Source organism: Anopheles marshallii, chromosome X (assembly GCF_943734725.1).
Source record: "Anopheles marshallii chromosome X, idAnoMarsDA_429_01, whole genome shotgun sequence".
In the NCBI taxonomy this organism is placed as follows: Eukaryota; Metazoa; Arthropoda; class Insecta; order Diptera; family Culicidae; genus Anopheles; species Anopheles marshallii.
The window spans coordinates 13599042-13621500 of NC_071325.1; the positions used below are offsets into that span (position 1 = coordinate 13599042).

Here is a 22459-nt window from a genome sequence, read left to right on the forward strand (position 1 = left end):
TGCACACAAGCTAACTCATAATTCAAAAAGCCCAATCGAACAAAAAGTATTAACTACAAACAGAAACTTTTTTAAACTCCATAATAAAGTGGAAAATAATAACTGGACGCTTGTAAAACCAAACGAAATCAAACATATTATTCATAAATTGAAATAAAAAAGGCAATAATCACACCTTTAAACGATTGCCAAATAAAGCTTTTGTTAATTTGAATGTAATTTTCAATGGTTGTTTGAAATATGGATACTTTCCAGATGCCGGGAAAAAAGGAAAAATAGCTGCAATACCGAAAGCAGGCAGAGATTTGACTATTCCAGAAAATTATAGACCCATAAGTTTGTTGAGCTGTGAAGGAAAGATCTTTGAACAAATTATTGCCTCTCGTCTACGTTTATTCACGGATATCAACAACGTCATCCAAAACTCATCAAATTCACAGATTGAAAAATACCATACTGAATAACCGAATAATTAAAAAAATCAACCGGCCTTGTTCTGTTGGATGGAGAAAAAGCATCTGATACCATATGGCATCAAGGTATGATATATAAACTTATTTCATATAATTACCCGCCATATTTGGTGAAAATCATTAAATCCTTTCTCGAAAACAGACAGAACTGTTTCCATATCAATAATACCAAATTTGGATTTTTTTCACCCAAAGCTGGCGTACCACAAGGTAGCATATTATCACCACTGCTATTCAACATTTACATATCAGATCTACCGACTATGAAGAATTGTGAACAATACCTTTACGCTGACGACTTTGCCATAACTTCGTCATCAAAACAACCAAAAGCAATAATAAAATCACTAAACAACGCGTTTAAAAGCTACCATAAATTTTAATGTTTAATGTTTTAATAAATTTAAAGGTATAATAAATAAAACAAATGGAAACTGAAAGTAAACGGAAATAAGTCAGAAGCTCTCTTCTTTACTAAATACACCAGTAAACGAAAACTTCCCCAAAACGTTGCTTAAAAATAAATAACACAAACATTCCATGGAAAAATCGCGCCAAATACTTTGGAATCACCTTGGATCAACGCATTGCTTTTAAATCACATTTAGATAATTCTGTCAGCAAAGCTGAAAAAACCTTTAAATGTCTATATTTTCTAGTGAATAGAAAATCAAAACTAAATCTACAAAATAAATTGCATCTTTACAATGCGTGTTTCAGACCTATATTAATGTACGTTGCGCCTGTATGGCAGAGTTGCGCCAAAACTAACATAAAGAAGGTACAAATTTGCCAAAACAAATTGTAAAAAAAATATGTTAAATGTACCACCATGGTATCGCACTATTGATCTGCACAGAAAAATTGTATTACATCTTATTGTAAATTACATCGACCATATTCCTCGTAAATATTACAACAAATGCCAGATAAGTACAAATTCATTTATACAACAATTAGTAGGATAATCTCGGTGTAGGTTTACTTAATGTAGGTAAATTAGGTTTTCTATAGATGCAAGTTAATTTTGTATTTTTTTTTTTTTCTGCACGAGAGTTTTTTTGTAAATGATTTTTCTCACATTATCAAGTCCAAACACTAATTATAAAAACAGAACACCTGGTTACGCTGAAGCAAAAGTTGTATCAATGCGGAAAGATTATTAATCGTACCCATTACTTTAAATTGCCAATGTGATGTCACATCAAGAAATTGTACAAAAAAGAAATACTAAACTAACTTAACTAACTCAACATGGAAGCAGGAATCTGCCCAAAATCATGGTCATGGGAAAAGATATAAAGACCGTAAAAGAAAACGAAAACGATTGAAAGTTATTAATCATGAACGATCATACAACGATCATACGCCTACAGCGGGACATGCAGGAATAAATAGGATATTAAAAACAATAAAACAGCGTTATACTTGGAAGGGCATAAATACGGTGCATGTGCGAAACATGGTCAAAAATTGTAAGGAATGTCAGGTGAACAAAAAGATTATCCGAACCTGAGGTTCCATTAAAGATAACATCCACTGCTAGCAAACCGATGCAAAACATATATTTAGTCGTGGAAGGGACCACTCGCAAAAGCGGAAGGGTATGAATATATACTTACCACACAATGCGATCTCACGAAATTCGTGACAGCAACGGCTATCACAGACAAGAAAACAGAGACGGTAGCTAAAGCGTGCTTGAATAAAGTAACACTCAAATATGGAGTACCAGAGAGCATCTGCACAGATAGAGGGACGGAATTCATGTCAAAATTGTTCGAGGAACTATGTAAAAGCCTCTATATAAGGAAACTGATTTCTACCGCGTATCACCATGAAAGTGTAGGAGCTTTAGCAAAACTCACATAAGATGGTAGGGAATTTCCTACGAATAATTGCAAAATCTCCGTTCTTCCTAGTACATGGAAGACTACGATAACTTACCCACAAATTATTTGGAAAGTCGTAAAAGGGAAATATGTTACGATCTTAACAAATATGTGAAAACCCTTCGGGCGAAAAAGGCGATTTCACACAGGGAAGTTAGAGAAAGGATCATAAACAGTGTTTGAATTTGTTTGTATTGGACGTCAAACGACATACTGAATTTAATAAGAATTCTTTTCTGACTAAAGCCGGGTTGAGCAGCCAATAGGGCAACGGTTCTGCGAATTAACAGTAAAGAATAGGAAGGAAGCTCGTGCGGGGCTTGGGGCATCGTGCTCCTGTAGTGAACGTTCAGTAGCATAGCAGAAGCGATCGGGCAAAGACGTCTCAGACTGTTTAATAAAAAAAAAAAAAAACACAACGTAGGTCCAAGTTTTCTTTTGGCTACAAATACAAAATTGGTGTCGTGAATAGAACATTACACCAACAAACAGTAAACATGTCGTTAAATCCAAGTCCGATAAATCGTGCAAAGCCAAGGAATTAGAGCCAGGAGCTAAGTGCTTAGTGAAGTGTAGCGTTCACGCTACTAGTGTTAGAGAAAAAAAATGAAAACGGATCATCTCCGGGTACTTGAGATCTGCTCGCTCGAGCTCCAACAAAATTTATAAAAAAAATAAAAAAATTTAGTTTTAAGATAAGAAGGTTTTGGCTAGTCTAAGTGATTTTTTTCCATTTTTTTGATCGTTTTTTTTTATTATATATTGTACATTATACATCACACATATTTACACCAATTTAAACTAAGTATAGCCTAAGAGTATCTAAACTCATCTACAGCATACCGCTCTCAGTAGTTACCAGTTCTACATAACTTATGAAAATTTCCTATTTTTCCAATTTTTGTTTGTTTGTGTGTAGTAATGCTGGTCTCGACAGCTCTTCAAAAGAGGAACATTGAAGATTGTTCTCGTTCATTATATTTTTCATCATTCTAAATAATGGCTCTACTCTTTGACATTCTATTATTTTGTGTTTCAGGGTTTCTAATTTTCTGCAATATTCGCATTCAGAATTACTTGTTATTTTCCATTCATGTAATTTTTCTTCGTAAGGGATTTTGTCGTTTACTAAAGCTTAATATTTGCTTTTTTCATTGAGGACAAACTGTTACTATTTATGTTACGCCAAATATTAGGCCACTTTATGTTTGGTTCCTTGATGACCCTATTAGGCAGTGGTCGTTTTTTTAAGGCAATCCTGTATAACTTCTTAGCAGTAGGTTCTGGTTTGTATGAAAAAGGTGTGTAAGCTAGCTCTTTAGCTATTTGTTTAGCACATGGATAGGTGGTTGGAATATTAAGCAAATATGGTGGGTTACCTATGTTTTCAGTTAGTGTTTTTGTAAAGGGCATATAATCTCTTTCTATCCAGTGTCTATTTATAAGCATCGAATTTAATTTAATTCTTGGGTTCAGTAAATTTAAACCTTCCTGTGCTTTAGGGTGAGCCAATTGGTCCAGACTAAATCGTAGATCGTTGTTTTGGTCGCATGAATATACTAAGAGATCTTAATATTTTCCCTAAATGGAACGAGGTTATCGAGAAGATTGAACCAAAGTTTAGATGTACTGAATGTAATAGACAATATTGTTTGTTGATGAATAGTTAGATCTCTACTCTTATGATAAGATCTCCAAGACGACACAATAAAAGAAGTATCTCCACTTCAGAAGAAAGAGACAGCAACTAAATTGGATCCACAATTCGCAGGACCTTACACGATCAAAAGAGATTGCGATCCTAACGTAGAGTTAAAAAATAGGAAATGCCACTGAACTCATACACAAAAATAGAATTAAAAAATTTTGTAACTCAAAAAAAAATAGGGCGTGTTATAGAGCTTGACCTGCAAACACCATGGTATAACATCCCTCATGCGTTGTTATGAGTGATGAGTGAGTAGAAGAATGATGCTTGACACCTAATTCAAGGAAGTACTTTCTTGCTCTGTTAGCAAGAACATAACACCAGGTCGTGTTATACGGTTTACACGATCTTCGCACCGAGTAAGTTCAGAAAATATTAGTGGAAGAGAATTTAGAACCTTCTAGTGTAAAAAAGTTATCAATCAAGCAAAATCAAAAGCCGTACGACAATCAAGCCGTCTATCTGATACACTTCCGGGCAGGATCAATAACGATGCAACTGGTACCTTCACATATATACATCATCCAGGTAAAAATAGGGACCCAACTATTTTTAAACAGGATATCCATAATAAAATTGTCTCTCAACTAATTCGGTACAAAAACTTATTTTCGAAGAATCTCATAGAGAACATTGGCAGGCATGACTAATTTTGGGCTATATAATTTCGCTCATAAAACAATAAAAAATAAAAAATAAATAAAGAAAAAAGGCGAAGGCATAGACTTTATTCACACTAAAGGTCTCTCTCTCTCTCTCGCTCTATTTCCTCTTCTTGGTGTAATGACCTTCCAAGTCATGCCTGTCATTTCTGGCTTACTAGACTTAATGTTATCACGTAGCCGCATAGTCAAGTCCTTGCTACGGTAGATGGGTCCGGATGGACCGGTCCTGTCGTAATAAATTGTTACTATTGAATCGTAAAAAATAGGATCAAAAGGAATTTGGTTTAAAGGTACAGTATTGAAGGTTGATAGGAGCTAGTAATACAACTGCCAATATATACACAAGGTTATTTTTGATTTAGGTTTTAGCAGCGGTGGAGTCAAAGAAAGTTAGAAACAGCAGAGCTAGACCTCTTTAGGGGCCATTCAATTATTACGTAACACAAAAAATGAGGATTTGGACCCCTCCTCCCCTCCATTGTAACAAAACGTAACGCTGGAATGAACCCCCTCAATTAATTTCGTAATATTTCGTTAACCTCCCCCTCCCCCCAGCTTCTAATAACCAGTAATTTTTTTTTTATTTTACAAAAAAAACTACGACATTTTATCTTTCATTTTTATTTTGAACGTAATAAAGAAAAAAAAACAGCAAGCTACAGATTTTTAAACATTTACTTTTAGATTACAAGTTTTGCCAAACTGGCTGCATATGTACAATGCTGACGATTGGGAAAGCATCATCGTTTACAACGTGTCCCAAATTTTCATCATCTTAACCCAACCATATATCCTCCTGATCCTTGATCATAATCACCTTCTTTTTACTTTTATTTACGTCGTGTTTGGACACTGACGACGATTCTAACAACCGATCTTTTGTGGAATGAATTTGGTTATGTTGGTTCAGCATAACTTGTGAAGCAAAATATATTTCGCAAATTTTACAAACTCTGCTTTGTAACGCCTTTTGTAATGAAGGGCAATATAGGTTATATGGCAGCTCTTTGTATGATGGAAGAGATTCAGGTAGGATGTTTGCAGTGTGCAGTGCAGCGTTAACTCGGAGGAACTTGGGTCAATATATTCCGAAACTACGGGGAATCCATCGAAAGTAATATCGTTCCATATTTCTGCAAGCGTTTCACCTGCATACTTAAAATTCTTTTTCTCTAATTCCAAATCAATAGTTCGAAGTCTTTCACCAAGATGGGTTCCGTAATGATCATGAGGTAGAACAAGGCCTGACAATTCTCGAGACAGTGGCGCCATTCTTCTTTCCACGCGATTAAACGCGCTTCGACCAGGTGCATTAGTAGCCAAAAAAAAAGCGTCCAACTCGTATTTCCGAATATGATGGATTACCACGTCGATTACCTTCCTGTATCGAGGATTTTCGTCAGGTCCTCCGTCAACAATCACTACGTGGATTGGCTTTACGTTTCCTTCGTATTGCATGATATTGTCGAACTCAGGTAGTTCTACTAGTCTTTCATTTGATTTGAGACTGCATATCGCCATTTTTTTCATATTTTATATATTTTTATAGATTCTTTTTTTCATATCCGACGATATCACAATTGGTGCTAGCACAATTGGTACACTTACCCTATCGCCAACAAACACTCTGTAAAAAATCGTATTACTGACATAAACCGCTAGACAACAACAAGAACAAATAGGCTTGTTTACTGACGCCATGAATGCCTTACCAAAACAACTACAAATAGAAGCAATAATGATAAAAAATGAAGAATCTGAGACTAAATCCAAAGCGAAATTTATACTTAATGTATACTGTATAAAGGTGCGAATACAAATCACACAACTAAAATAGACCCAACCAGTGTGGTCGAAACTATGCAGCAGTGGCAATGATGAATGACGAAAAATAGAATCATCAATAATTTAGCCATCTGAACAACTTATTCTATGTTACGTAACATAAAGTTGAACCCCCCCTACCCCTATGTAACAACCCGTAACGTTAGAACGAAACCTCCTCCCCTCCCTAACAGCGTTACTTAATAATTCTATGAACCTTTAGGTTGTTGTACCGTTTGAAAAAAGCTGTGCTAAGGAAGCGCACTTCTGTTTAGGATGGACGAAGGGATGCCGTCAGAACAGTCGGACATTTTGAGTTTTGAAATGGAGGACAGCGCATAAGTAAAAAGGCAATTTACGGTTGATTGGGTCAACAAACACACTGGAGCGGTACGGTGGCTTTGTGCGGAGAAAGAGGAGGTAGTCTCAACATTCAAGGATACCGTAGCAGGGATGCCATTTTGTTTACAACGCGAGTGTTTACAACTTGCAAGCTCACTACACATGACGCATATCGAAACCGATTGTAGGCGCGTCGGGCACCGGATGCTTATGTGTAAGTGCGTAGAGAAATCGGGTTACGGTTCCGGCGATGACTGCGAAGCGCTTCGCTGCTTTTATCGGACTTCGACCGACCATGAGCGATAAGTTTTAAGGAAGTTTAAGGGAAGGACGATCACATGGTTGAACGAGGAGACTGCGTCAACGATGTTGTCAACGACTTTCAATGAAAGACCAACAAGAAAGAGAACACGAGACACGCCAAATTAACCTGGATTGTGGCTTACGAAACGATCAGGAATCGGTTGAAAAACAGCCTGACGCATTCATTTGGTTTCTTACTAAAATGATGATCAAAAACTCATATAACTTATACTAAAAGTTTCTCATTTTTTCAAACATCTTAACGATACGCTCGATCCTCTCGATGCAGGGTAAAGTAAGGGATCATCATTTTCATTCCTTTTTTTTACTTTGAGTTTTCCTGCTTTTCTTCATCTTTGTAGTTTTTCACAGTGGTTTCATTCAGTTTTAAATCGGTGTTTATCTAAAGTGCAACGTTAAAGTTTTCCCATCCGATGGTTGATATATCTACGACACTTTTCTCAATATCGCTAAAGGAACACTCTCGACACGACAGTAATTATTTTTCTGTAAATAGTTAAGGTAATATTTTATTACTTTGTTATTTATTTACCGTCGCCACGCTAACACGCTGAGGTGTAACGCTACAGACGGGTTATTTTTTTCGAAAGAAACGTTATAAATCTTACACATTCATGGTTTTTGCAACGTCGTTGTCACAACACGCGGATGAATACGCTCGTACCGTCTCTTCTAGAAATGGACATAAAAAATATCTAGGTGGAAAAAATTTCAAATGTTGTATATCTATGTGTATAATTGCTAAAATGGAATAAAATGAGCGAAAAGAAAAGGGAAAACTGAGGGTGGGGGCTTATAAACAAAAGATGGAATTAACGTTTTAGAAGCAAGGATTATGAATTTGTTTTGTGTCTAATTAATTATGCTTAACGCTATGATATTCCCTATTTTCCCCGTGGAGTAGGTGAGTATGCATCGAACGGAGAAGGTTAGGACGCTCACTAGCGTAAATACAAGTGAACATCACCGCCATTTTGCTCCCCTATTAGGATGGAAGTTTGCTTACAGCTTAAAATTGGTGTAAAAAGTAAGTGTTCGTAAAACTACTAACTAGATGATCTCGGTTCGGGAATCGATTTCGGCGAAAGTGAACAAAATGGAGACAATTTCCATCTTGAACGCATCATAACTTCCCTCTGTTGTCATGCCAACCGCTGCACATATATAAGAGCGGAGGACGAGACGATGGCACCAACCGATCGAGTTCCTCGATATTGTTCTCCATTTTGCTGCCTGTTTCGAGCAGTCGGGCAAATTGCTCGCGTGTGGAACGGATCTTACATAGCAAAACAAAACAATAATATCCCTTGTGCAGAAACCTCTATCCCTCCGTCTCGCACGCATCGATCGACTCCTGGACCTTTTACTAAGAGCTCTTTTTTCTGTCACTTATAAAACTATCAAATTAAAAAATGTGGTCCATTTGTATGTCACTAAGTCGTAATGCTAGCTTTAAAAAGGTTGAAATAATAATAAGGTTACGTTGTAAGGCTGCCATCAGGTTAAGCAATAAGGTCTGTTATGATTCGACAGTTGTTACTCTGTGGGTCATTAAAATTGAAAGCGAAGATAAGAAGGAGATCATCTTCCATCCTTCTTATCCTCTCGATATCATTTTAATCTCGATGTCATTATTTGCATTTTAACATAATATTAACATACAATAAAATTTTCCTGTCTAAACTAACTCGACAACAGTCGTTCTTCGATTCGGTTTATGCGAATACATTCGGTTTAAGAGGACGGAAGAAGTAATGTCCCGAACTAAAGTCGGATATATGAAGGCAGTGGTGGAACTTAGGTCAATATAAAGTCTGCTTTACAATAATACGAGTACTCTTTTTCTGGTTCTTTGTGGTTCTTCAACCTTGAAGGTCTTAAGCCTGCCAATTTCTGGACGTTCGTTGACTTCAATTACCTGCGATAGTCAAGTAATGTGTACGACGTGGAATGATTGCGTTAAAAGACAGTCACTATCAACTACATCTCCCCAGTATGCTTCTAGCATAGTGTTTTACCTCTACCATATAACAACTGCTCCTCGCAATAAGATGCAGCAACAGCAGTAGTAGTCTCCAACTGCAATAACTCTGTGTTGGAAACTATTAAATAAACAAGCAGCACCCATTGTTAGAAAAAGAACAATCCCATTTCTTTCTCCTCTCTATGTCGCTATCTATCTCTTTTTAACCCTTTTTTCACTCATAGATATCACATTCAGGCACGGTATGATGCGGTGAAGTCAAGAGAGCCAACCTCTCCTAACGTTTTACACCTACTCCTCCACGTTGGTTCACAACCAGTTGGGCCTGCCTTTTTTCCCCTCTGTCTCTTCAGCATCCTCTTACTACACAAGCGACTACCTCTACTGTACAAGATGGCCTCCTACATCCCACAGGATGCAGAGAGCGAGCGCGAGATAAAACAACAGCAAGCACGGCAAGAGATTATCGCCGTACCGGCATCTGGAAGCGGGCAAGATAGGTCTCACAATCGGTACAGTAGATTGCCGGCAGGATGCAGTGCTTCTTGCGGCAGAGATTGCACTGGACGGCTTTGGCGGACGGTTTGACGATCGCGTTCCCATTGTACGTGGCAATCGGCACAACGCGTGTCGGCGGCAAACCGACAACGTTTTGTTGCTGCTGCTGTTGATGCTGCGCCTCCATCTGCAGCTGATAGTGCTGGGACGGTGGTGGCTGCGGGCAGGTGCTGTTGGTGGAGGGAGAAGGTGTCTGCGTACCGGTGGCCGCATCAGGACCGCCACCCTTCGTACCTGGTTCAAAGCTCACCTTCTTCTGGGTCGGTTTCGGTTGGAGTGTAGTGGATGGAGAAGTACCACCGTGTGGGAGATGTTGTTGCTGTTGTTGTTGCTGTTGCTGCTGATTCATCATACCGATTGTGGGTTGATCGTGGTAGAGCGATGTGGTCATGCCGTCGAACCCGAGCGGTAACGGCACACGTTGGTAGGGAGAGGATGAGGGCGCAACGCTGCTCGGCTGTTGCGGTTGTTGTTGCTGATGCTGGGCATAAGGTAAGGACACGTTACCATTGTACGCATTGGGGAATTGTTGCATTTGATGTTGTTGCTGTTGGTGTTGCTGCTGCTGCTGCTGCTGGTAGCCGTTAATAGGCTTCGGAGGTTTCTGGTACACGTTCGAAACCAGTCCAATACCGTTCTGTGGTGGAGTACGCATCGTAGACGGTGCCAGAACTCCACCCATATTTTGCTGCTGATGCTGGAGCAAGGAGGCTATGTTCTGGCGAAGCAACGTGTTGGAGGCGGGACTCGAGTTGGTGGTGATGGTGGTGGGGGATGCGGACACTGTTTGATAACCAACCTGTGGACCACCGTCAAGCATGTGTGGCACGGTCATGTAAGGTGAGGCGGACACGCCGGAGAGCTGTGACGAGGCCCCGGACGTTCGACCATCAAAGCTAAGCTCGCTGCCTGTATCGCTGCCATAGAGCCGTTGCTGTTGCTGCTGTTGTTGATGTTGTTGTTGATGCAGCTGGAGTGTCATATTGGGCGGTACACCGTACAGCGACGGTGTGCTCTTCGCCGGCATCGTTGTGCTGAACTGATGCGTCTTGAATATGGTTGCGTTTGCTGGTATGGAGCTATACTGTTGTTGTTGCTGCTGCTGCTGCTGCTGTTGTTGCTGCTTGTAACTCTCAAGATCCGCTGCACTATTAACAACACCATAATACTGCTGCTGTTGCTGCTGCAACTGACGCTGTATCTCCAGGTTCTGCTTGTGCATATCGGCCGCAAGCGAGTACACCGGACCGGCAGACACTGGAGGTAGTGGCGACTGTTTCAGCTGTTGCGTTGGAGAAGGTGCCTTGATGGGGTGATACGTTATGCTGGTCGAAAGCGTCGGCAAACGTTCCTGCATGCCCACTGCTAGCGTTGTGGCTGGTGGCTGCGACTGTCCGTTCACACTTCCCTCACCAGAAGCAGCGGACATTAGTACGCCCGTAGAAGAATCGCCTTCAGTGCAGCTGCTTGTTGCAGCAGGACCGGTACCACCACCAGCCGTGCGTAGCACACGTTCAAGAATTGGATTCGGTATGAACCCATCATCTTCGTCCTCATCTGCCGTAGCCACCAGTATGACTTGATCGCAGAAAGAAACGCTCTTCTTCTTCGTGCGTCCGGACGACACTGGTGGTGCGTCGGAGCAGTGCAACAGTTGCGATTTGTTGGCTTGCGTGGTAGCACCGGCACTGCCGTTATTGAGCGTTTGCTGTACGACCTGGTTCAGCATCTCCACCTCACGGATCTCTTCCTGTATCTGACTCTGCGCAATATCGTACCGTGGTTTCGGCAGTTGCATCCGGTACACGGCTCCAACATCACGCGGACAGTCCACGACATCGACGCCACTGTTGGTGGAATAGTCGGTACCGCCGGCATTTGTCTCGCCCATCAGTGTGTCGATAGCAGGTGGAGGCGGTGGCGGTGGCGGTGGTGTAGTGCGAGCGGCTTTCTGCTGCTGATCGGCAAGCAATAAGCCGCTCATGCCGGTGCGAATGTTTGGTGGATGATGCAGCTGCGGTTGCTGCTGCTGGAGTTGCGACCCAACCGAGAGCTTAATTTGCTCGAAACGCGACGCAAGATCGCGCACACTGCGTTGATCGCCTCCGGTCGTTGCTGCTGCTGCGATGAGGTTGCTGCTCTTCTGTCCTTGCTGCTGCTGCTGATATTGTTGCGAGACGGAACCGCTGGCAGATTCGCGGCACTGTTGCTGCTGCTTTAGTGCGAGCTGCTTCAGCTGCAACTCCTTCAGCCAGATCTCCGAGCGTGTTGTTTCGTTCAGAATTTCGCTAGTGCTGATCGGATTGTTCGAGTTGCTGACACTGTGCGGATGCGGATGTTGCTGGTCCTGCAAGTGTTGATACTGCTGTTGTTGTTGCTGAAGTTGCATCTGTTGCTGGAGCTGTTTTGCCTGTAGCTGTGCCAAAATGCTCGTCGTGTTCTGAATGCCTGACTGACTGTGGGCCACCGACTGTTGCTGATGCTGCTGTTGATGTTTAATACCCTGTCCTCCATTCGACTGCGTAGCAGCCACCTGCAGACTTTGTATTTCGTTTAGCTGTTCGTGCAACGGTTCAAAATCAATGGCAGGTGGTGGTGGCGGAAAGTCCTCGCTTGCCTGTCGCGAATGGCACGTGGTGGAGGGAGGACTCGGGTAGGGAGGTAATTCCAACAGTGCGGAGACTGGTGTTGGCTGATGTTGCTGCTGCTGATGTTGCTGATACCGAACGATAGAGTCAACTTCTTCTATCCCGACGGTGGCCGGTGATGATGGAGGTGGTGGCAGATGATCTTGCGCTTTGACCGGTGATTGTTCCTGATGTACCACCGCACAAGTCGTGATGATGGTTTGGCACGAGTCCTCGCTCATGCTGGTGTTGGAGCTCATGGTGGAAAGGTTCGACACATTCGCCTCATGGAATGGTTTGATGCCGCTCGGTGGATGGGCTGGCAGTCCACTGTTTGCAGCTGCTGCCGCCTCTGTCACATACTCGAGATGTCGCAGATTAACACCGTTCAGTGGTAGCTTCTGCATCTGCAGCATAGAAGGTGATGCGGAGGAGGAAGACGCCGGGTAGGACGAGTTTGCCGGCTGATGTTGTTGTTGGGCCGTGGACGGTGCACCCGAGACGGCAGTGAGTGCCGACCCGATCCTAACCGGTGGTGGTGGTGGCACCTTCGGGATGGACAGTGAACGTCCACTACCGTGGAAGCTCTTGCGCATCAGCTTGCTTCGTTCGAGGTTCGGGTTCGTATTCGAGATCGGATGGTAGTCAAAGTGACCCTCCGAAAGGTACCCACTGTTCGGGTTGTCCTTTGCGCTAACGCTCAGCCCGACAGCACTGTCGTCCAGCGAGGTACCGAGCGGACCTGCAACGCCACCACCACCAACACCACCGTCCAGCAGCGATGACTCACCGTTTCCATTGTCGCCACCGGACCCACCCGCACCCGAACCCCCATTAATGGCCTCCGTTAGGTCCGGCATGGAGCGATTTTTTCGTCGTATTAAACCGCCCATCAGCAACTTCCGGCGGATCTTGTGCTGCTTCTTGCCCGACTTTGCTTCCTTCTCTTTCCGATCGTTTGCATCTTTCTCCTCCTTGTGCTTGCGCAGTGTGTCCTTCGCGTTGACAAGTCCCGGATCGGCATACGACGCACTGGATGCTAGCGCTTTGTTCCGATCCTCGCTACGACTGCGCTTCTCCTTCCCATCCTTGCCATCCTTATCGCTGGTGACGCGCGAAAACAGGCTGCGGCTTTCACGTTCGGTCGGTGCCTTCAGATCAATCGCCGGTTCCGGCTCAATGTGTTCCGCCTCGATTAGCTTCAACGTAACCTTCTTCTTCGGTAGTGTCGCGTAAATCTCAATGTTCTTCGAGGGTGAGTTGCGCAGCACGCTGCCTGCCGACGCAGACCCCACTGCCGCCCCAGCCGTCGTGCCAGCCGTTGTCGAGCCGGACAGGGCATGGTGAGCGACAGCGCCGGCTGTCAGCATTTTCTCCTTGCTATTCTGTCGTCGATGCTGTAAGGCACCGCCGGCCGTCAGCACGTGGTACTGCTGCATGGTTTGGTGGTGTAGGTGTAGCTGTGCCTGCTGCTGTAGCTGTAGCTGTTGTTGCTGCTGCTGCTCTTTTATCATTTCGCCACCCTTCTCGATAAGGATGCGCCGGTTTAGTGAGCGAGCCCGCATCACACAGGTGTTGTGCTTCATGCGTGCAAACGTCATCGTATGTGGGTTGCTGTATGGTGCATCCATGGCCGCTCGGGCCTTACTAGCGGCGGCATGGCACAGCACCAGTGCCGTCTCGAGATCGTGCGCATCCTCCAGCAGGCGGGACTTCTCCAACAGCTGGTCCGCTTCCATGCACAGCTTCTCGCAATCACCGGACAGGACGACGGATTCCGGTATCTTCGTCATGGTGCCATTCCCGCACGACGAACCGGACGATGCCATCAGCAGCGATCCTGCCGTACCGCTCGACTGGTGCTTGGAAGGGAATGAATCGGTCGAAGAGAGCGAGTACGAGTCGTACCCGGCATCGTAGAACTGTGCACCATTTGTGCCACTGCCCATCGTCCCTAACCCATTGTTGCTGGAGTTATTGCCACGCGTTGGACTGGCCGGAACACTCCCACCTACTTGTCGCTTGCCGACCAGATACAGATAAGGGTTGTCCAGTGTCGTCGAGGAGGATGAAGATGCGGAGTTGCGATCACCGCTCCAATTGCCCGAATCACGCCGTCGCGGTTGGTTCAGATGGTCTGGCATGGAGAGTCCATCCGGCGAGGAGGCTGTACCGCTCGAGGAAGAGGGCGACACATTGGGCATACCCACGGCGGTGCTGGCACCACCCTCAACACCGTTCACAAGACTCCGATTGTAGCTCAGATTTTGTTGTTGGTGATGTTGCTGCTTGTTCGTGCCGTTCGCTAAAATTCTTAGCTGCTGTTGTTGTTGCTGCTGTTGCTGTTGATCGTGTGTGGACGGGAAAATTTTATCCTGAATGACGGATAAGTTTTGGTACTGTGCGTTCAGCACATTCTGCACGGCTTTGCGACTAATGTAGTGCTCCTTTTCCTGCGCATCCTCGCCAGCACCTGCGCCCCCAGGGCTGCCATTTGCTGTAGAGAATATTTTGCTCTGTATAACGGTCAGATTCTGATAGTCGCAGATGGGAAGCGCCCGGTTCGGGGTAGGGGTGATGGCACGCCGGACATTCGATCCCATGGAAGCCTTTTCCGGGCTGGGAGTAACGGCCCTACGGTGCTGGGCCAGTGTCGTTAGCTCCTGCTGATGTTGCAGCTGTTGCTGTTGTTGCTGCTGTTGCAGCTGCTGAGGTTGCGGTAAGGCGTACAGTAGCAGCAACGGTTGATACCTCCCGCGGGAACACTTCTCCACCACACCTTCCCAACTCGGTCCGACCTCCTTCACGTTCGCATCGTCAAAGTACACCCAAACGCGCAGCTTCGTGTGGAAGAAGAAGGTGGTGTAATGTTTGCCGTAGTACGACACAACACCCACCAGCTCGTGGTGGACGGTTTGGGCCCACCGGTGATCGGAAACCTGCTGGAACACGTCACACAGCCGAAGCGTGGTCCCGATCGCCTTCAGCACGGCATGCACCTGATCCGCCGGTGGACGCTCCGAGTCCCACACGACCCCGATCGAAACAACGTCCGGTCGGTTCAGCAGTGCCCGCCGGATACCAATCTTGGCGCCACATGCACTCTGGAAAAGAAATCGAAGGTATACAGATCGTTAGTATCTCTTTCGCGCCTGAGCAAACGGTACGTCAGCTGCAATTTGTCTAGGCTCTGCTAAATTATATTGAGCAATGCGTTGGAGTAACTCCTCCAATCGAATCTATTTGCATATTTATTGTTAATTAAAATATATATGTTTATATCTCAACTCTCAAACGCCTACGTCATCATGAAATAAAACCAGAGCACACGGTACACATTGCAGCACGGAATGTAGTGCAATATGATCTCCCGAGGTATTCAAAGGTCTAAAGTTTGCTATTTTAATGTGTTGATTGTCTTGCAATTTATTGGCGTATATTTGCCGCACAATAAGCTCTTTTCTTAGTGCTTCAGATCAGGGCTAATGCTATAAATCTCTGCAATCCAATTTCCATCCCACTGAAGTTCTCGGATTTTGTAGCAAAACAGCTCACAACTTCCACTTTATCTTGTTGGACAAGAATAATTCTTTACAATATCACACTTCTAATAAGAACGACTTCGAATTAATCCCTCCTATTCAAGACTTGCATTGTATAAGCTGTAAATATCGAATATAAGTATTGTACTGAAGTTCCTGTATTCAAAAATCATATAAGCACTATCCACGTATCAAAACACCCATTGTCCTCCGAATTTCTCGTCAGATAATGGGGATCCTCTAGATGGCAATGATAATATTTTTTACATAAAATATTGCATCAGAAAGCCAACTTGTGAAGAAATCCAAAAGATTCATTATTGTCAGACTAAAAACAAAAAATTAAACCATTCTCCAATTTAGAGCCCTAATAAGTTCGAACATTTTTTGTAGTATAAAATGTTGAACAAATAAAAAACCTCCTTGATATTAATTTGTAAATTGGTACAATTTGAGGCCAAAAGTTACCACAGTTTCCAATATTTTTGACGCAGAGTCTTTGTCAAAGTTGTCGATTATGTTCGCCTCTCCATGAGTTGCCCGTTTCGTTTCGCTGATGTTCGTTTTCTATTGTTTTTTACTCAAACACATTTCAATTGGCATTCAGTTCGTTGTGTTCACGAACAGCTCAGAGTTTGAAAGTGTATTTCAAATATCTAAATGACATTTTTAATTCGAAATATTAATAGACTGCCGTTGACTGGTGGGAAGTTAAAGTTATACACAGTAACAACCCCATTAAGGAAATGTTAACAGTAGACAATATAAAAAAGGCCGTCAATAATACCACATCCAACAATGACATTTATGTCTGTAGCTATTTCTCAGGCAGCGATCAAACCGCCATCTATTAATTGTTTGATTCTGCGTATTGACTGTTTGTTGTTTTTATTTCTCTCGCCGCGAAAAGACCTTCATCAAAGAGAAAAGCTAAAAGCAACAAAGAGTAATCTTCTTCCACTTCCATCCAAACCAAGCGTTGTGGCGCATAAGGTAGGTAACGCACCGAATAGTGCACTTTCAGACCACGCGTCTAATGCAGAAAAATGGTGCTGGAAGGGTAACAAAAAAAAACGGTGGACGATCATGTTAGCCTTGAGCCTTGAGCCGAGTACCGAGACACGGGCTTGGGGGGTTTTTTTCTTCTACTCAATAAACCTTTCATTCACCGTTCGGTTGGAGCAACTATAACGTCTCACCTCACCGGACACATCACCCCCACCGCGAGGTGTAGGTGCTGGCAGGATTACATTAATGTTATGATTTAACAGCCAGACAAACTGTGCGGCAAAGCCCGTACGCGTGCACACTCGAGCACAGTAAAGGGGTAAAGCAACCAAACGGCAGCGACGGTGAGCGAGAGACATTGTGTTTAATTTGCATAGCCTCCAGCATTGCAGCATGTTGCATTGAGTACGATCATTTGCTGGACACCCTGTACTGTACGACAATGGATGGCTGATCTGTCGGTACCGTGGAATGCGGAGAGGGGATGCCGAGTGCAGCTCCCACCACCACAGAGTCATTTTGTTCTGGTTCTTTTTTCCACCATCATGTTATAGCACAGTAGGCGATTTTATAGTGGGCTGTGCCTGTTAGACGGCATGGGTACAGCCGTGGCGCCGGCCAAACAAACAAAGAAATAGCTCCACACTCGAGAACAGAGAAGCAGGCCAGTGTGACACATACACAGTCACACACGCATGAGCAATAAAGAAGAAGAAAAAAACACTGCAAAAAGCCATTGAATTTTCATGGCCATCGGACGCCGTGTGGCGCTTTCCTTTGGTTGGTCGGAAAGCACCTCGAAAAGGGTACTACTGAAAGCTGAAGAAATATCTTATTACTCACGCACTTCATCTGCGCTTGTGGGCTCCGTAAAGCTGGCGGATGGTTGAGAGACGGTGAATAGGTGGTGATCTTTAGCACCTTCAATGTAACACTCGTCGGAAAATCCATCACCATCGAGAACCACAGGACGGCAGTGCGTAGAAGACGGTGAGTGCGTATGTCTGTGTCGAAGCATACATTTTTTCCAGCTCCGTACACAAAGATTGGTGGAGTGTTTTCAATCCTTGTTAGATGTAATTTTGCTTCGTGAGATTACTACCATTGGAAGGGGAAGACAACGCATATTGCAAGGCTTCGCAGCAATCGAGGTGCCCTTTCATTTCGTCTACATTTTAGCGCTGACATTGAAAGAAGCAGTAACAGTCACGGCAAAAGAGAACTAGCAGGCAAATGTGCATCCTCAGCAAATATGGTTATGGCAGCATATCGGGTGTCCGCTCTACCACCTTCTCTTTAAACTTTCGCCTTCACCCGTCGCGAAGAGTCGAAGACGTTGATAGTATAGATGGCATTCAATTATCCAGTCAACAATCCCTTCTCAAAGTATCTTCTTCTTCTACTCAACCAAAAAAAAAGCTTTTTAAGTTTCTTTTTTCCATACATGTTCAATCGCACAGATAGACATGCTAAAAAAAATATCTTCAATGTTCTAATGCATCGAATTGCCCAAGGTGAGAAATATAGTCAGCTCAAAGATATTAGTTTTTCGCATTGTCATGAAGTTTGAAATCTTGGAAATATATGGATAACATTGTCAAAAACTTAACCAAATCCCAACGGAAATGCTGCAAATGCTGCATGTTGTGTCTTCCGAAATTCCTTGAATATCTAAGAGCTGATCAACTTGAAATTTTTACAAGGAGTTTTATGCAAACAAAAATACTGTAGATAGACGAAGCTAGGATCTCTAAGATCTTCATGGCGTCCACCGAATATCTTTAATTTCTTAAAGATCCAGAGTAATATGAAGTATTTGTGTTACTCCACAAATGAGGAGATATAGTTCAGAACTTTTATGAGTAGTCCAACTATCGGAATAGTTCAAAACAGTCTGGAGTACTTCAAAATTTCGGAATTTCCAGAGACTCTAGAATTTTTTATGGAGTCGAATTCGGTATTGTCAGATTCATGAAAAATGGCATGGATTGATAATGACGTGGAATATTTGTGTTACTCTACAGATATTCGCTGTTGTTTGGAGCATTTCGCAAGAGTACAGAATAAACGGAGTAGTCCCGAGTTATCGGAATAGTTTGAAGCTCTCCAGCGTTCTAAGGAACTCCGAAATTTTCTGGAATTCTAAAATTTGCTTCTAGCCAAATCCAGTATTTTCACCGTTGGAATCAGAGTAGATTCTAGCATATGGAATGAATTCGGTAGTGATTACCATCGATATGATAGAAAACGGCACATTTACAAGTCAACCTGACCCAGTCGCGTTTGGAATACGGTAAAAGATAGGTATTTCATTTTATATATAGAATAAAAAAATAACAACTCACCGGACAGTCGCGGATGTCACCCATATTGCCCGCGTTCCGCAGTAGCTGGCCGAACGTGATATTTTGTTGATGTTGTATGGAGAGCGTGTTTTGCGATGTAAGCGCCGAAGCCGACACATAGTGCACCATCTAAAGAATTGGACGAAGAAAAAACACACCGAAACGTCCCAGATAAAAGGAAGCAAAAGAAACGTGGCATTAAAATTCGATAGAACAAAGCAGTGCCAGAATGTGGGAGAATTAGTATAGGGGAGATAATGACGGTTTATGAAATTTCAGCTGTGTTTGTTGTGTAAATCGCTCTACCAGAAGGGAGGAAACGCGGGACCGCGCGGATAGAGCCATAAACGTGTTCATTTTAACCCGGAGCTTATCACCCCCGAATGGTGTATTATATGCGCGTTGCGTTCGTATTCAGATCGTGTCGCTTCTTCACGGTCGTAAAATCGGGGAGCAACACAACACCAATGAAGCGGGGGTTTGCTAGTGCGAGGGGTGAGGGAAGCGAAGGGAAGGGAAGGTGGTTACCGATTCGAGCATTAGCTTGCATTAATTAAAAACGAGTTCACCGTAGTGCGATTCCCGTTAGCATCGCGGATCTTCCCGGGCCCCACTGTGAGACAGTTAAAAGGCAATGTTTAAGTTAAGCTGCGCGCGCTAGGCGGAAAAAAAACTCGTCCCCGGTGAAGGGAGTCGAGTGGTTTTAAGTATGAGTACGGTTGTTTTAAGGCCTGAGCGCAAGGTTTGTTTAAGAATTTCTGACGATTTTTATGGCGAATAAAGAAGAGACAGTTTATGCGAATATTCGCATTCTAAATTCAAATGGAACTTGTTATCGTTTGCATGATTTTGTTGTTGTATTTTTACGTTCTTTTGTGTCAAACTGGAAAAGTTGAGATTTACAGTGCGTGTTCAAGAAAAATAAATTAATAATGTGATTTTAATTCAAATTTTTGTTCTAAAACAAAAAAAAAACAGACGTTCAAACTCTAACAGTGAATACGACAGCAACGCTGTAATGAACACCATCATGACTATCACATTAGTGTTTTAAGTTAAAAAAACGTGATGTTGTAAGGAAAAATAGGGCAAGTTTAGATAGTACGTTCAGATAGTAGCTGTTCAATTAGATAGTAGCTGTTCAATTAGATGAAAGTCAGTTGAACGAAAATTTTATTTTTATTTCATTAAATATGACGGCTTTTGCCCTACTATCAGATGAAAAAATTTTAATATAGTAATAAAAATGGTAATAATTAACAATATTCTAGATGATAAAACTATGTTACGACAACATTACAACTGGACAACAACGAGCTTAAAAATAATTCCAATGAGCTTGTTTCGAGTGACATTTTTTTATGACACACACTGTAACATGTGCATTAGAATAGAATTTCAAGAGAATTGTATTTTTTTCGCACCTTGATTACACAGCAAAAATGACGAAAAGGGGTATGATTAAACGAGTACAAAAAAAAAATGACGAAAAGAAACAAACTCCTAGCGACAGGGCGCGCTTGCTTAACGCTTCCGTCCGAGTTCCGGACGTCCAGAAACGTATAAAGCTGCGGTAAGCAAAACCCCCAGTACATACCTGAGTAAATGGAAGCTTCTCCGAATTGGCACCACACTCGCACACGCTCTGCTCGACGACCCGCATTGCGAAACGCTGATGGGCGACGCATTGCGCTGCCTCGCAACTATCGCTATCCACCGGGGACAGATGTTGGTGTACGCGGTGCAGCAACAGCTCGAAGCATTCCGCCGCATCTCCCAGGCACCCGAGCGGGAACCGGCGGCCGGCGAGCGGTCCGCTGGCCAGCGCACGCCTCAGCGGTTCCGGGCACAGCGCCGGTTCCGAGCTGGTTTGCAGTTGTGAAAACAATTCCTAATGAAGAAAAAACAAGAAGGAAAGAGAGAGAGAGGCAAAAAAAGGGAAGCGAATTAGTATGGACAACGTTTTGGAGAACAAGCTTACACATGTAAGGCATTCTTTGTTTGGTGTTTTTGCAATTAAATTCACCAACGAAAAAACCACAAAGACCACAAACGGGATTGAGCGCTCGTATAGCTATGATTAATGAACGTTTGCGGTTAGACGTTCGATTTGACAGTGAAACTCACAACGACCGCATCGATGCAGGACAGATACTCGTAGTGCTGCTGTTGCTGCAGCTGATGCAGCTCATTCTCCATCTTAACACGCTGGAGCAACTCCTGATGGTACTGAACAGCCTGCTGTTGCTGCTGATGCTGCTGTTGCTGCTGTTGTTGCTGTTGTTGCTGCTGCTGGTAGCTTCCCCAGCAAGGATGCCCATCAAATCTAGCAGTCTCTTCATTAGCATCCCGCTCAGACTGTGGCTGTTGGTCGACGCCCATACCGCCGGAACTGCGGTGATCCTTCGGCAATGTCGCACTGTTCCCCTGCGTACTACCCGACCGCACGTAATGGGTCGGCTGTAGACTAGGGCTACCAGCAGGACGTGCCGCAACCTCGCCGGCACCCGTCGACGCTTGCTGCGATTTACCCGTAGAAGCGCGAGGGTCGGCAAAGTTTGCCCCGGCACCATCGTCACACTTTTTCACCGGTGCCGGATCTTTACGTTTGTACCGAAACTTTATCATTGTTTTTGGTGCACTTCACTACACTGTTTAGGACTGCTTACCATTTACACGACTGCGCACGTGAACAGATAGAGCAAACAACGATAAGCATAACGATATATTTTTTTGTTCCAGCGAGTAAATATCCCAAAATCAAGAAAGAAACATCCTCTTGGCAGCTTTCACCAAAGTATGTATCTTCTTCCGACCTTTATGTGCCGCACATCCGTCTGTGTGGTATGTGCCCTTTTTTTAACGCTCCTGCTACGCATGAATCATACCCATCGGAAATCCCATCGCATTCCTCACCCATGACAAGCAGAAGGCCACAAATATTGCACCACACTCGTGGTTGCAAATTCCAGGTTCGTCGCTTGTACCAGCGCACGCGCACACACAAGTCTTTCGTTTCGTCTCAACGCTACACGCTCGCTTTTGCTTGATGGTTTGTATTATGTCTTTTTTCACATCATTTCCAATTTAATTGTTATTAAACTGGATTGAATTTATACCGCAGCCACTGTTGGGTTGGGTCGGAAAATTGAAAATTATCTCGTTGC

General features: G+C 43.5%; 1 protein-coding gene across 1 annotated transcript; it reads right to left on the reverse strand.

The window, feature by feature from the left end:
• Nucleotides 1-9675: 9675 nt before the first annotated feature.
• Nucleotides 9676-21920, reverse strand: LOC128709297 (uncharacterized). The gene is made up of 4 exons (XM_053804322.1): nt 21420-21920; nt 20890-21183; nt 19293-19421; nt 9676-15501 (listed from the first exon to the last, which is right to left on the reverse strand). The coding sequence occupies exons 1-4, from the start codon at nt 21918-21920 to the stop codon at nt 9676-9678; spliced, it is 6750 nt and encodes a 2249-aa protein (XP_053660297.1).
• Between the last annotated feature and the right edge of the window lie 539 nt (nt 21921-22459).